Source organism: Terrapene carolina, unplaced genomic scaffold (genome assembly GCF_002925995.2).
Source record: "Terrapene carolina triunguis isolate 2854851 unplaced genomic scaffold, T_m_triunguis-2.0 Scaffold58, whole genome shotgun sequence".
NCBI lineage: Eukaryota > Metazoa > Chordata > Testudines > Emydidae > Terrapene > Terrapene triunguis.
In genome coordinates, this window is record NW_020664409.1 from 46,650,162 (window position 1) to 46,663,608 (window position 13,447).

The 13,447-nt window shown below is 38.9% G+C and overlaps 1 protein-coding gene across 1 annotated transcript in view; it reads right to left on the reverse strand.

Moving 5' to 3' along the window:
• The window catches only part of RB1CC1 (RB1 inducible coiled-coil 1), a 163,297-nt gene that overhangs the window by 9,665 nt on the left and 140,185 nt on the right, over positions 1–13,447 (reverse strand). The window contains exons 20-21 of the mRNA XM_029914331.1: positions 7,714–7,772; positions 1,740–1,867 (exon numbers count right to left, since the gene is read on the reverse strand). Of these exons, the coding sequence (XP_029770191.1) occupies positions 1,740–1,867; positions 7,714–7,772 (187 nt within the window). The remainder of the gene's footprint in view (positions 1–1,739; positions 1,868–7,713; positions 7,773–13,447) is intronic.

Genomic DNA, 13,447 nt, shown 5'->3' on the forward strand with positions numbered 1-13,447 from the left:
GCTGGGTCAGCAGGGGCATATATCCGGCACCATAAGTGCGCCACTCCAGGGGGCGCCTCAGCCGACCCACCGAGTGTTGCTAGGGTAAAAGTCTTCCGATGATCGTGCACTAATTGGAATCGATATGAGCAAGCACTCAAAGAACAACAAAAAGTTACTAGTGTTATTCATCATAACGCTATGCCATGGTTTGCTAATGGAGAAAATGTTCTATGGTGGCAGTTTTCCTTCCGATACCTGTGGAAGCCTTCATGAACAGATTAGGAGAGGAATATAAAACTATCTTTTGATACATGCCCTCAATAATGTTCATTGCATCCAAAACTGGGGGCACAGGGAACAGATTTTGAGAGGCCATGGCCTTTATGTTGCAGAGAAGATTTTCAATGAACTAGCTACTTTAAGTTTACTTTTAAATACTCATTTCATGCACTGCATATCATAATAGCAAACAAAACACTAGGAACACTGAAGTGAATAAACACAAATAGCAACCAAAGGAAGCTGCAGTTTCCTAAGCTTACTTGAGGGAGAACTGAACTAAGTACCCCACAAAAACTTTGAAACGCAGAGAAACCCTGCTTCGCTAAACTTGAGTACAAAGGATTAACAATATCTAAAGCAGCAGTTCCCTGGCTGTGGACTGCGTCCCCAAATGGGGTCCCACCATCAGCAGATGGGGTTGAGGAGATTCCCAAGGTGCAGAAGATGTCATTTTGCTCTTCACAGTATGACTTCACATGTACGGTGTGTGCGAGGTCATAATATATGGAGAACACCATTTTGCTCTACCAAATGGCATTCTCCGCACAGTGTGACCTCATGTACCATATGTTCAAGGCATGCTGTGCTCTTCAAAATGGTGGCTTCCATGCTGTCTGGGGCCCACAAGGAAATAATTCACTAAAATGGGGTCATGCTGGCAAAAAGTTTGGGAACCCTTGATCTAAAGCACACATTTTCCTGAAAGAATTTGAGAACTGCTGAACTTCATTTATGTAGGGCTGAGAAACAGCAGCAAAGGTAGGCATTTAAAAATCAGGAAACAAAAAGTTATGGTTCTCTCAATTCTCTCACACCGAACATACAGATCCATAAAATTCCATCCATGCTGCAGGGGATTTCCTTGCCTGAAGGGAAAATACCTTTAAATAAAACTGAGTCTTTTTTTTTTTTTTTTTTTTTAAGTCAATTCCTTCTACAGCACAGGTGGACATTCAAGCCTCTGCAATGGACTCAGACCTGAATTTTGTAAACAGCAGCAAAAAAAACAGACCTACACAGCCATCATCAATACTTTGTAGTTATTTTAGTACCATAAATAGTAACATGACTAAGCCTAATGGTAATTTCTTATGGTACACGTATCAAATGTGCATGTATGTATGTATGTATGCAGAAATATAGTCTTAAATTTGTTTTACAGCATAAATCAAAAAAGGATGAATGCATTTTGCTCTAACTGTCCAAAGTATTCACTTCTGGGACAATATGTAATATGGAAAAGTTCTGCCTAAAAAAAAAAACACCTTTCAGAAAATTACTGAATGAGGCTATAACGAAAATCTCAATGTCAGATTAACTACAACTTTTGCTACACATATACATTATGTCTATAGCTAAAACATTCAACTATTAACGTAATTATTAAACAGCTGTTAGAAAAATAAGGGTATAAGATTATGTTAAGTGCCTCAGAACATTATGCCACAGAGTTATCTGACACTTACCACACTCACCTGGCTTCAGATCCAGCGCAGCAAGAGACTCTGAATGTAAGAAATACAATGTTGGACTGACAGTAAATAATACATAGTTGTCATGGCGTTCGTCCAAGATAATGAGAACCAAATCGCCAACCTGAAAACTGGATGAAATAAGAATACTTAACAGCAAAATATAAAAATATAGTATTGAATATTTACACTGATTACTAAAGCACTTTTTTAAAGCATTACACAAACCTACTTATCACTATTTGAAACACATTTTAGAATTTATACATATCTGTACATTTTGTAATGCCAGTTAATTGAGTATTAGGTTTCCTATGAGGACAGTGTCAATTCCTCACCGTTTAAAAAAAAAAGAAAAAAAGAAAAAAAAATCTTTTGGTGCCTCTTTTTTCTCCGAACAATGTGCTTCAACCAAATTTTTCTGCAAGAAGTTACACATAAGCAGCCGTGATGCTTGCCAGGGGCTACCCAGGGTTGTGAGGCACCTTGCCACCACCTGCTATAAGCATGAGGGAGTCTTGTCTGTGCCTGCTGTGGATCAGCTCCTTAACTCCACCAGTCTCTGGCAACCCAAGCACTACTTTCCAGGCCTCATTCTTTCTATATAGGTTAGCAATAGGCACAAACCAACCTTTGACCATCCCTCTGGAGAGATCAGCCCCTGTTCCACTGACCATGCACTGAACTCTCAGGCCATTCTCTACTCACAAAGGAATAGCACAAACCAGCTGTGACAAAGTTCCTCCTCTATCTTGGTGGGTCCTGCGCTTATTGGTGGATTTTCTTGCCTCAAAGATTCACCATGTGCGTTGGGGAACAGCCCAGAGACCTTCCCCTCTGGGAGAATCCACAGTCCAGGTCAATTGGGAGGTTTGGGGGGAACCCGGGCCCGCCCTCTACTCCGGGTTCCAGCCCAGGGCCCGGTGGACTGCAGCTGTCTCTAGTGCCTCCTGTAACAGCTGCATGACAGCTACAACTCCCTGGGCTACTTCCCCATGGCCTCCTCCAAACACCTTCCTTATTCTCACCACAGGACCTTCCTCCTGGTGTCTGATAACGCTTGTGCTCCTCAGTCCTCCAGCAGCACACCCTCTCACTCTCAGCTCCTTGCACCTCTTGCTCCCAGCTCCTCACACTCCCCCCACAAACTGAAGTGAGCTCCTTTTTAAAACCCAGGTGCCCTGATTAGCCTGCCTTAATTGATTCTAGCAGCTTCTTCTTAATTGGCTCCAGGTGTCCTAATTAGCCTGCCTGCCTTAACTGGTTCTAGCAGGTTCCTGATTACCGTAGTGCAGCCCCTGCTCTGGTCACTCAGGGAACAGAAAACTACTCATCCAGTGACCAGTATATTTGCCCTCTACCAGACTCCTGTACCCCACTGGTCTGGGTCTGTCACACAGCTTACACGATTCAACTCAGGATCACTACTCTGCTTAACACACAGCATATAGATATATTATGGTGAAGGCAAGAATAAGCTTATTTTCAAATGATAGTAAGAAAACATTGGAAAAATGATTACATATAAAACAAAATCGTAACACGCTTTCTAGAGCTTAAACTTAACTCACAAGACCTACAGGATAGTTTATCTCAAGCCCTTTCCCCAGTTTTTTCAACCACGATGACTGATATCCCCCTTCACATATATCAGAGCAGACCTTTGATATTCATCTGAAAACAGGGTGTTCCACCTTCCTGCTGTTTACCTCTTCCTGTGAATTACTTCTGAAGTCTCCAAAAGCTCTTCATTAGCAGCTGATTCAGTGCTTGTTCACACCTAAAATGAAGCTGTGCCACTGTAGCGCTTTACTGAAGACACTACCTAAGCTGATGGGAGAGGTTCTCCTGTCGGTATAGGTATTCCACTTCCCTGAGAAACGGTAGCTAGGCCAATGGGAGAATTCTACAATGGGGGGTCAGTTTAATTACGTCGCTCAGAGGTATGGATTGTGTGACGTAGCAATACCAACCTAATTTACTAGTATTGATCAGGCCTCAGTATGTTAATAAACTTTGGCTGTAGGCCACACAGTATACAATGGTCCACCAGGGAGATAAGTATCTCCTACCTCTTGTCTGGAGAAGTTCGGCTCAAGGAGCACTACAAATGAGTGACCTGCCTTTAACTACAAGATTTAGAGAACATAATTTTCAGCATATACACATAATTCCTCACATATTTTCCATACAATGACTATGATGACTAGTGTAACACAGGTTTTGATTAGAAACCTTACATGACATTCTTTTGGCGAACTGAGGGGACACTTGTACCCCTATGTAGCCCCGTACCCTCTGCCAGTTGGCATCAAGAGGTCCTTGGGACACCAATACATGGGAAGGTGTGGGGGGGGAATATCTCTGAGTGGTAACAGCTAATTTAAATCTCATTGTTTTGTATGTGTAGTTGGGATTATGTTTTCCAATGTGCATTACTTTGCATTTATCAACACTGAATTTCATCTGCCATTTTGTTGCCCAGTCACCCTTTTTTTTCTTTTTTTTAAAAAGATCCGTTCGTAACTGTTTGCAGTCTGCTTTGGACTTAACTATCTTGAGCAATTTTGTATCATCTGCAAACTTTGCCACCTCACTGTTTACTCCCATTTCCAGATGATTTATGTATATGTTGAGCAGCACTGGTCCCAGTACAGATCCTTGGGGGACCCCAATATTTACTTCTTTCCACTGTGAAAACTGACCACTTATTCCAATTCTTTGTTATCTATCTTTTAATGAGATACTGACCCATGAGAGGACCTTCCCTCCTATCTCATGACTCCTTTTTTCTTAACGGCCTTTGGTGAGGAACCTTGTCAAAGCTTTCTGCAAGTCCAAGTACACTATATCCACTGGATCACCCTTGTCCTTTCACTGTTTTTTTTTTTAAACTGGGGCTGTGGAAGAAAACAAGTCCTCACTCTACGTTTGTTAGCAAAAAGTCAGAGAGTTTTATTACGAGCAATTGCAAGGGAAGACTGTGGTCGGACAGGGATGGCCCCTGACCTTAGGCAGACCTTCCCCCTACAAGCAGCATAAGACAAGTATTTATACCTTCCCGTTACATGCACCAATGGCTAATGGTTATCCTTTGTTTATACAAACTCCCTCCAGACACTACCTTATCTCAAGGTTTCTGCTTAAATCAGCATTCCATTCTTATCAACTAAAGCAAGCAGAAAAGCAAGGCGTGAAGCAGCATCTCTTACAATTCTCGCGTTGTTAGGGTTACATTTCACTCTATCCTTAAACCTGACTGACTAAAACGTGTACCTTACTTTAATTCTGCTTCCACATTCCCCCCTTTTGTGCTTATAGCACAACTAATATTTTGAGCCTCTATTGTGGTGTTTTTCAAAAGTTTCCATGCATCTTGCTTTTAATTTACATTTAACTAATCTACTAATTTTTGTGTAGTTTCCCTTTTTGAAATTTAAATGCTACTGTGGTAGGTTTCTCTGATATCTTTCCCCCTATGGAAATGTTAAATTTTATTACACTATGGTTGCTATTACCAAGTGGTTCAGTTATATTCACCTCTTGGACCAAATACTGAGCACACCTTAGGATTAAATAAAGAATTGCCTCCCCCTTTGTGGGATCCAGGACAAGCTTTTTCAAGAAGCAGTCATTAATTGTGTCTAGAAATTTTCTCTCTGCATTTGGTCCTGAGATGACATGTACCCAATAAATCTGGAGGTAGATGCTATCACCCATTATTATTGGGTTTTTTATTTTTATAGTCTTTCCAATCTCCCTGAGCATTTCACAATCACCATCATGATCCTAGTCAGGTGGTCACTAGTATATTCCTACTGCTATACTTTTATTCTTGAAGCATGGGATTTCTATCCATAGAGATTCAATGGTACTGTTTGAGTCATTTAAGATTTCCACTATATTTGACTCTATGCTTTGTTTCACATATAATGCCATTCCTCTATCAGCATGACCTACTCTATCATTCCTATGTATTTCATACCCTGGTATTACTGTGTCCCTTTGATTAGCATCGTCCTACCAAGTTTCGGTGACGCCTGTTATATCAATATACTCATTTAATACCAGGCACTTTTAAATTCATGTTCCTGCTTAAAAGTGAAAGCTTTGTGTAATGCTTTTCCTTAGATGCTAAAAGACTGTATGGACCTCTTCTGAGATGTGCATTTGCAAATGTTTTACATCCAAATGCAAGCATCTTCTAATGTAAAAACTTCCTAATGTCATTGCTATGTTAAAGGCAAGATGTTTTATGTACCACTATGGAACTCAATGACATTGCTATAACTGCACAGCAATGAATACAGAATATTTATATTAATTGGGGAATTAAGTTATTTAGTTAAGCAATTTCCTTTCCAAACTCAAAAAGAAAAGGACTTTGCATGGACTGTTAAGAAGAGCAGCCAATGCCTTTTTGGATGGCTATTTAATTTGAAGACCCTTTTTAACAATTAAGTTTAAAAAACTATTTTAAGAACTGGAAAACTTTTATCTCTGACGTAAGGATGTATAGGCCCATCTGAAACCAAATTTCAACTCCTATTAAGCTCTGATGGAACTCAAGCGATATTTAAGAAAATGGACTGAATAAAAAAAATAGTTAAAACGCTAAAGATGCTGAAAATTTCCTGCCACGGGAACAAAGACAATTAAATGTACACTGCATATGAATTAACAGACTACATGTCATGAACTGAAGATATTACTAAGACCAACCCATGAGCCAGTGAAAGGACAACAGCAGATCTGAATCCAGCCAACCCTAAAAGAGGTGTTTTCCTCCTTCCAAGGATCAGAGGAAAGAGCGGGATAAAGCTTCTCTGAACTGAGGAAGCAAACTAGCAGCACTCCCATCTTTCAACTCCATGCAACACTCTCAATGCAGCCTCTCATCTCTGCTCAATGTCTCTAAGACAGCCACAGAGCTACATCAAGAAACAACTTTCCAGTTCAGATCCAACATCTCTCAGACCTTCCTTTGCTTAATAATAATAAATAAAATAATAATAATAATAATAGTTAATTGCAATTATCTTGCTTGTTCTTAATCATGATAAAATTACTTGGCACTCAACTTGAAACACCCCTTTTTACCTCACATTATTATAAGTAACAATACGAACTCAGATGATCAGAAGTGGGTACTAACGCATAAAATAAGATACCTTAAAGAAAAGTATCAGAGGGGTAGCCGTGTTAGTCTGGATCTGTAAAAACCAACAGAATCTCCTGTGGCACCTTTAAGACTAACAGATGTATTGGAGCATAAGCTTTCGTGGGTGACGAAGTGTGTCTGATGAAGTGGGTATTCACCCACGAAAGCTTATGCTCCAATACATCTGTTAGTCTTAAAGGTGCCACAGGACTCTCTGTTGCTTCTTAAAGAAAAGGATGACCTTGCTGTAAACACCAACAGTGAAATCTGAAGTTAATAGCAAAAAGCCCACTGACATCTGCAGGTCCCGGATTTGCCCCCAGCAATTTTTAATAGTGCCTAGCCAGTTACCATGATACACATCTCTTTGAAAAAAGGCATCTTCAGAAGTAATCTTGGGAATTCATATGGGCATATTTTTAGCACTGCAGAGTTATTCTGAATGGATTAATTATTTCTTGGACATAAAATCATAGCTGAAATCCCCAACAAGATTTATCATTATAGAAAAGCCATGAAATGAGAATGAATCCAAATTATGGTGATAAAGTTATACAAATCATTTAAAAATATATTTGTAGCCTCATGGACCATGTATTGAAAGCTTGATTGTAATAGAATATAAAGAATCATAAATTTAATAAAGATTTATTACTAAGGAAATTCACTGTAGTCTCAAACATGAATTTGTGGTTAGATGCTGAAAAGAATTACTACACATTACTTCCACATACTTTACCTGTACATTTGTTACTGAAGACATAACATTTACTGAGCCATAACAAGAACAAAATGTGAGAATAAAAATATACTTACTCTCTGATAGCTATTTTTTCAGAATGTCTTGAAGACACTGAAGACATGCTTTGGGACATCTAGAAAAATAATGAAAAAGCAAACAACTATAAAATACTGGCAGTATACATTGTAGATAGGGGGCAATTAAGATTGTTTTGATTTATATACGAACCATGACAAAAATATTAAAACTAACATTACCATCTTGACCATTTTGTTTGTGTGTATACTTTCCCTTCTCTTGTATTTTGCTTTGGTCATTTTAAAATGTAAGCTTTTTAGGACAGGGATTGAAACAGCACATTTCAGGTGCTTCCATAATATAAAAAAATATGAAAAGAATAATAATTACATAAATGAAATTTTATTTTGTATGGCCTCTCAAACTATAGCCCAAAACACTTTAAAGAGTTAATATCAGAGTGAAAGAAAACTTAAGAGGTAGAAAAAGAAGATATTTTTAGATGAGATAAAAATAAGCAGAGCATCACTAAGGCATAAGAAAACTGCTGCAGATGGTAGGCAGTTGAAGAGACAGTTACTTTTATACTAACCATGGTGAGACTGTGTGAAGGGTCAGAGAACTTAACAAAGCTAGACAAGAGAAAGGAGCAAGGAAGAGGATAAAGTTTATGGACGTTTTAAAAACAATCAGGACAATTTTGGAGTAGAACCTGCAATAATTAGCGAGCAAATGAAGTGTTTAATGATTGGGCACAATATAAATCAAACTACCTGTATGTGTGAGAAAGTGGGCGGAAGCATTTAACACATGCTGGTGCAGGTAGGATAAGACTTGTGGAGACCAGGCTGAAAGGAGTTGAAGACAAGGATGAAAGTTTCAGCAGAGGTGGAAGTGATGCAGCAATGTTGCAGAGAAGGTGGAAGGCATATTAGCAAACAAAGGAGATGAAAAAGTTCAGGTTCAAGAATTTATACTCAGTCCTGTGGACAGTGGAGGCAGATACCTCATTTGAGAAATTATATGACGTTTTGTTTTTCAGGATAACTCCTCGTGACCAAAGGAGTATACCAAAAAGTACCGCACAGAATCACAATTTTACCTACAAGAAATTAAGGGCAATTCATTGCAGTGCTTTTCAATATATTTTTTAAATATATATAAATCCTTCATCTTCAATGATTTTAGCTCCTCTTTTGAAAATGCATTTTTTCACCTGAATGGCCACACCTCAAAATGTATTTTTGTTCCATTGTTTAACTGTGCAGTAGATGATGTACTTTTAAATGTCATGTATTGAAAGAATTCAAGTGCATAAAAACATTTTTCAATAAGACAGAGCTACACACATGTTCAAACTGATTAACTAAAACATTGAAGATATGAAAATACTTAAAAAGGAAAGAAATTTGACAGATACTGAAGGCCAGATTTAAACATGGCTATAATTTTATGCAACAGGCACATACATTTTAAGTCAAATCCAATAATCACCTACTTTTGATAACAATCCTAGGACTAGGTTACTTTGGTGAGAAGGAATCCTTAGTAGCTACATACCCCATTGAGGGAAAAAGGATTAATCTCCTCAAATATTAACAGGTTTTCATAAGTGTATTTATTCTCTGAGAAATTACTTCTGTGCTGCTACTTGTGTCTTGGTTCATTAACACAAGTGCCAAACAAAGAGGTTGCTTCCTCTTTTCGCATCCTATATTTTGAAAAACTTTTAGGACAGTTCAGTGAAACATTTTCAGATCATAGTAACCTAAGGGTTTTTTTAATGCACAATCAGATGATTTAAATAATGTTGCATTGTGAATGACTTCTTTCCCAGCTGCTTATTCTTTCTTTCCTCACTCCCACCCTGAAAATAAAGAAAAGCCTTTCTGCCAAAGAAGTAAATTTCAGAGAGAAACAATCAAAACAAAAAGAAAGCCTTAGAAGAAACCATTTTCAACTATGCAAATGTACATAATGAAAAGCACAGATCTATGTACTTTAAAAACAATTTGTCTTAGAAAGTTGTGTAACTGCCTTGTTGATGCAGGCACTTGCACACTACATTTAAGATACAATTTTCAAAGGTGCCTAAGGGTTTAAGGCTCCCAGTTCCCACTAATATTCAATGGGAGCTGGCTGCCTAACTCCCTTGCGTCCCTCCCATTTGTCCAGCCTCAAATGACAGCTAAACTCAATACCTTGGGGAGTGTTGTCAAATGGCTAGACACAGAGACCTGACACTGGATGTAATAGTTCCCTATGGCACAGAGGTGTTCTAAAGCTTAATTAAGGTGAAATGTAATTGCAAATCATTACTTATTAAAATCATTTATTATTAAAATTTAAAATTTGCCTTTTAATTTGACCAGGCGACCTTGTTAAAGGTACAATGGAATGTCTAGAACAGTGGTAGCAACCTACAGCCCATTAGGGTAACCCGCTGGCGGGCCGCCAGACAGTTTGTTTTCATTTGCATGGCCGCCCGCAGCTCCCAGTGGCCGCGGTTCACTGTTCCCGGCCAATGGGAGCTGCAGGCGGCTGTGCAAATGTAAACAACTGTCTGGTGGCCCACCAGCGGATTACCCTGACGGGCCGTGTGTGGCCCGCCACTGGTGTAGAGGGTCTTTAATGGCCTCTATCCTGCAAACACTTACACATGCAAGCAGTCCCACTAACAGTACTACTCACATGTTGTGTAAGTATTCGCATGATAGAAACCTAACTCATTAGTCAGTATACAAGTATGATGTATCCTAGCGACAACCTCTCTTCAAAAAAACAAAACAAAACGAAAAAAACCAGTATCAGTACTCTTTGCAAGTATGGAAGCCCCTTCATGACTAATTTCTCACATCACTCTTCTCCAAACTTTCTATTTCTGCTCTTACTTTAAGATGAAGAGACCAAAGCTGAAAGCAGTGCAAAATACGCAAGGATGTACTGAACTTTTAATAATGACATTTCCGGTATCATTCTCTTATACAGTCTAAAATCAGATTAATTTTGAGCACTGCTATACATGGGAGACAATGTCACCTTTGAATCAGCCTCAATATACAAATAAGTCTTTTTTCCCCCTGAAAGTTCACAATTAAATTTGGAACCTATCAAATGTGTAAAAGTAGTTTAAATTGTTCTTCCCAGTTTGCCAGTTTGAAATATCTTGCAGAATTTGCAATACTTGAGAAAGTTATCTAGTTATCTTCTGATTTGTAAAGCCAAAGCCTTACATTTCTTGGTCTTTTATACAAGTAACATTTTGTTACTGTTTCAGTTTTAACATTTTATTTTTACATTTTAACAGTTTTCAGACAATTTTAACCTTGTTTAGATAATTACTTAATTTTTGTTTTAAAACTCCTTAACATAGTGTAATGCTGACAGACCCCAGTCATTGGCAGGTGGGATTGAATCTGGGACCTCTGAAGCTTAGTGCATGAGCCTATACTCCATGTTTAGCTAAGGCTGTAGCAGACGCATTAATCTCTAAGTGGTCTAGGTGCCACCAGAGAGGGACAGAGCACCACACCCAGCAGGCATGGGTTACAATAGCACTTCTAATATATCCTTGTGAGATTCACAATCTAGACAAACAGTCTGACAACCTTTCAATAGAAAGAAATAGAAGTTTCCTATTGCCCAGCGTTTCCAAAGATTTAAAATAACCCTACCATTCTCTTTTGCCTTTATTGTTAATGTGCAAAATAATTAAAAATACAATAGTACCATTTCTTAAAAGGAGAGCCTTCAGGTATTTATTTTGCTGCTGCTAGGGGAGACTCACACATTGACTTTAGTGAAAAGTGAAGTATTTAGTGTGTACATTGTCTATTATACATAATACCTTAAATATATGAATTCTCTATCTTAATGCAATAGCATCCAAGCAAAGAGTAGCATTAAAACATTACTGCAAACTCAGGTTTTACAAAAAGATCAAGAAAAAAAAATACTTTCCAGGTTTGTGCCTGTTGCAATTCAGGCAGAGAAGAATAATGGAAGGCGAACATTGAAGTAATTATTTTGTAAGAAACTTGGTGGCAACATGCTTACATTTCAAACTATCAAATCTGGCATAGCATATAGGCTCTCTAGTTTCTGTACTATTATGAAGCCAAGTAACAACATAACAGCCAGCATGATTTCCTAAAATAACTTAAGTCTTAAATAAATCAACATATCCTTTTTCAATATATTTATATTCTTTTCAGGTTACCCCAGTAAGATCATTTTTTTGTTATCTGTAAATTGATATTTGTGCTTACATGCATTAACCCAGGTTTACTACTGAGTTACCATTAATACGCAGAGCTCATGTTTTTGGCAGATGGCATAAAGGTTAGGGAGCTGTAGAGTTTCTACAGAGAAATTTCTGAAGTGGTGTACCAGTAATAGAACTAGTTGAAAAAATTTCCGTCTGAATGATTTTCTGACAAAAATGTCTTTTTCACAGAATTAAAATCTTCTGTGAAAAAATTTCAGTTTTGCTGAAAAATGTTGATTTTTCATCAGAAAAATCAAAGTAACAGCTGCCTGCCTGGAAGGCTTTTGTCAATTTCACTTTCTGCAAAGTAAAATTGACAGAAGCTTTCCAGAAGGGTGTTGAAGCCCCAGGTGCTCTAACTCCCCTGCTGCAGAGTACTCTGCGGCCGGGGTCCCTACCCTTCCAGGGTTCATGGCTCTGGGACAACCCCACCATGCCAGAGGTTCCAGGCTCTCTGCCATGGAGCGTCTAGCTATTACCACATTACAAATGAATAAATAAATACAAATAGTCATTAGCTTTTCTTAATCACCATCTCTTTTTTTTCCAAATGTGGTTGGGCTAACAAGTTAAAGGAGATTTAACAATACATCAAGTATGCATGGGTAGTGCTGCAGAGGAAGACAAAATGCAAGACAAAGTAATAATTTCAGATCAGACTAATTTTTTAACTCAAAAAATTATTCTGTAACAAAAACAAGTTTGTAAAGTATAGAACCTTTGTAACTCTCCTTTGTCCTCAGAATAAATCTTACAATTTTCAAATCGAACCAATTTTCCAAGACAAGGTTATAGTAAGATAAACAGGGTTTTAGAATGGAAAGGTGGTTGCAAACCAGTGGTGTGTGTAGAAATTAAAATCCGACCCCTTTTGGAGAGACGCATTCTGTTGTCCCCACTCCAGGAGCTTGCTCTCCCCCCCTGCACTCGGCCTCAGGAAGAGCTCACTGCTCCCCACCACCCCAGCCCTGAAAGAAGCTCGCTCTTTCCCCTGCCTTGGCCATAGCAGGAGCTTGCTCTCCCCCTGTCCCCCTCCCCGACCCCCGCCTGCTTATATGCCCCTGTTGCAAACCTAACATGAAAATGCTACCATTTCACCATAATGCTAAATTTCTGGCTCCTTTGCCCTACAGAAGTTTTGATCCGAGTAGTTGTTGGCTATTGATGATCCTGTCAGGTTAAAAAACGTGTCTGCACTACAAGTCATGGGTGAAATTCTGTGCTGGGCTTCTATAAGACATCTCTGTCCCTTTTCCTGATTCTGGGCTGCTCCAGGGACCAGAGTGGCCTGTGGCATTAACAGCAGCACTGCCCACAATCTCTGCAGCTCTATATGCTATAGCCCTGTCCTGACATGCCCTTCCACTCCCAGAAACCCACCCCAGCAAGTCTCCCTATGCCAGGACTTGCAAGGAGGCCTTCAGAGGACACCCTCTGGCTGTATTACTCAAGCCTGGTCTACCATTAAAAATTAGATTAACCTAGTTATGTTGCTTTTGGCTGTGAAAAATGTTGTGCCCTGA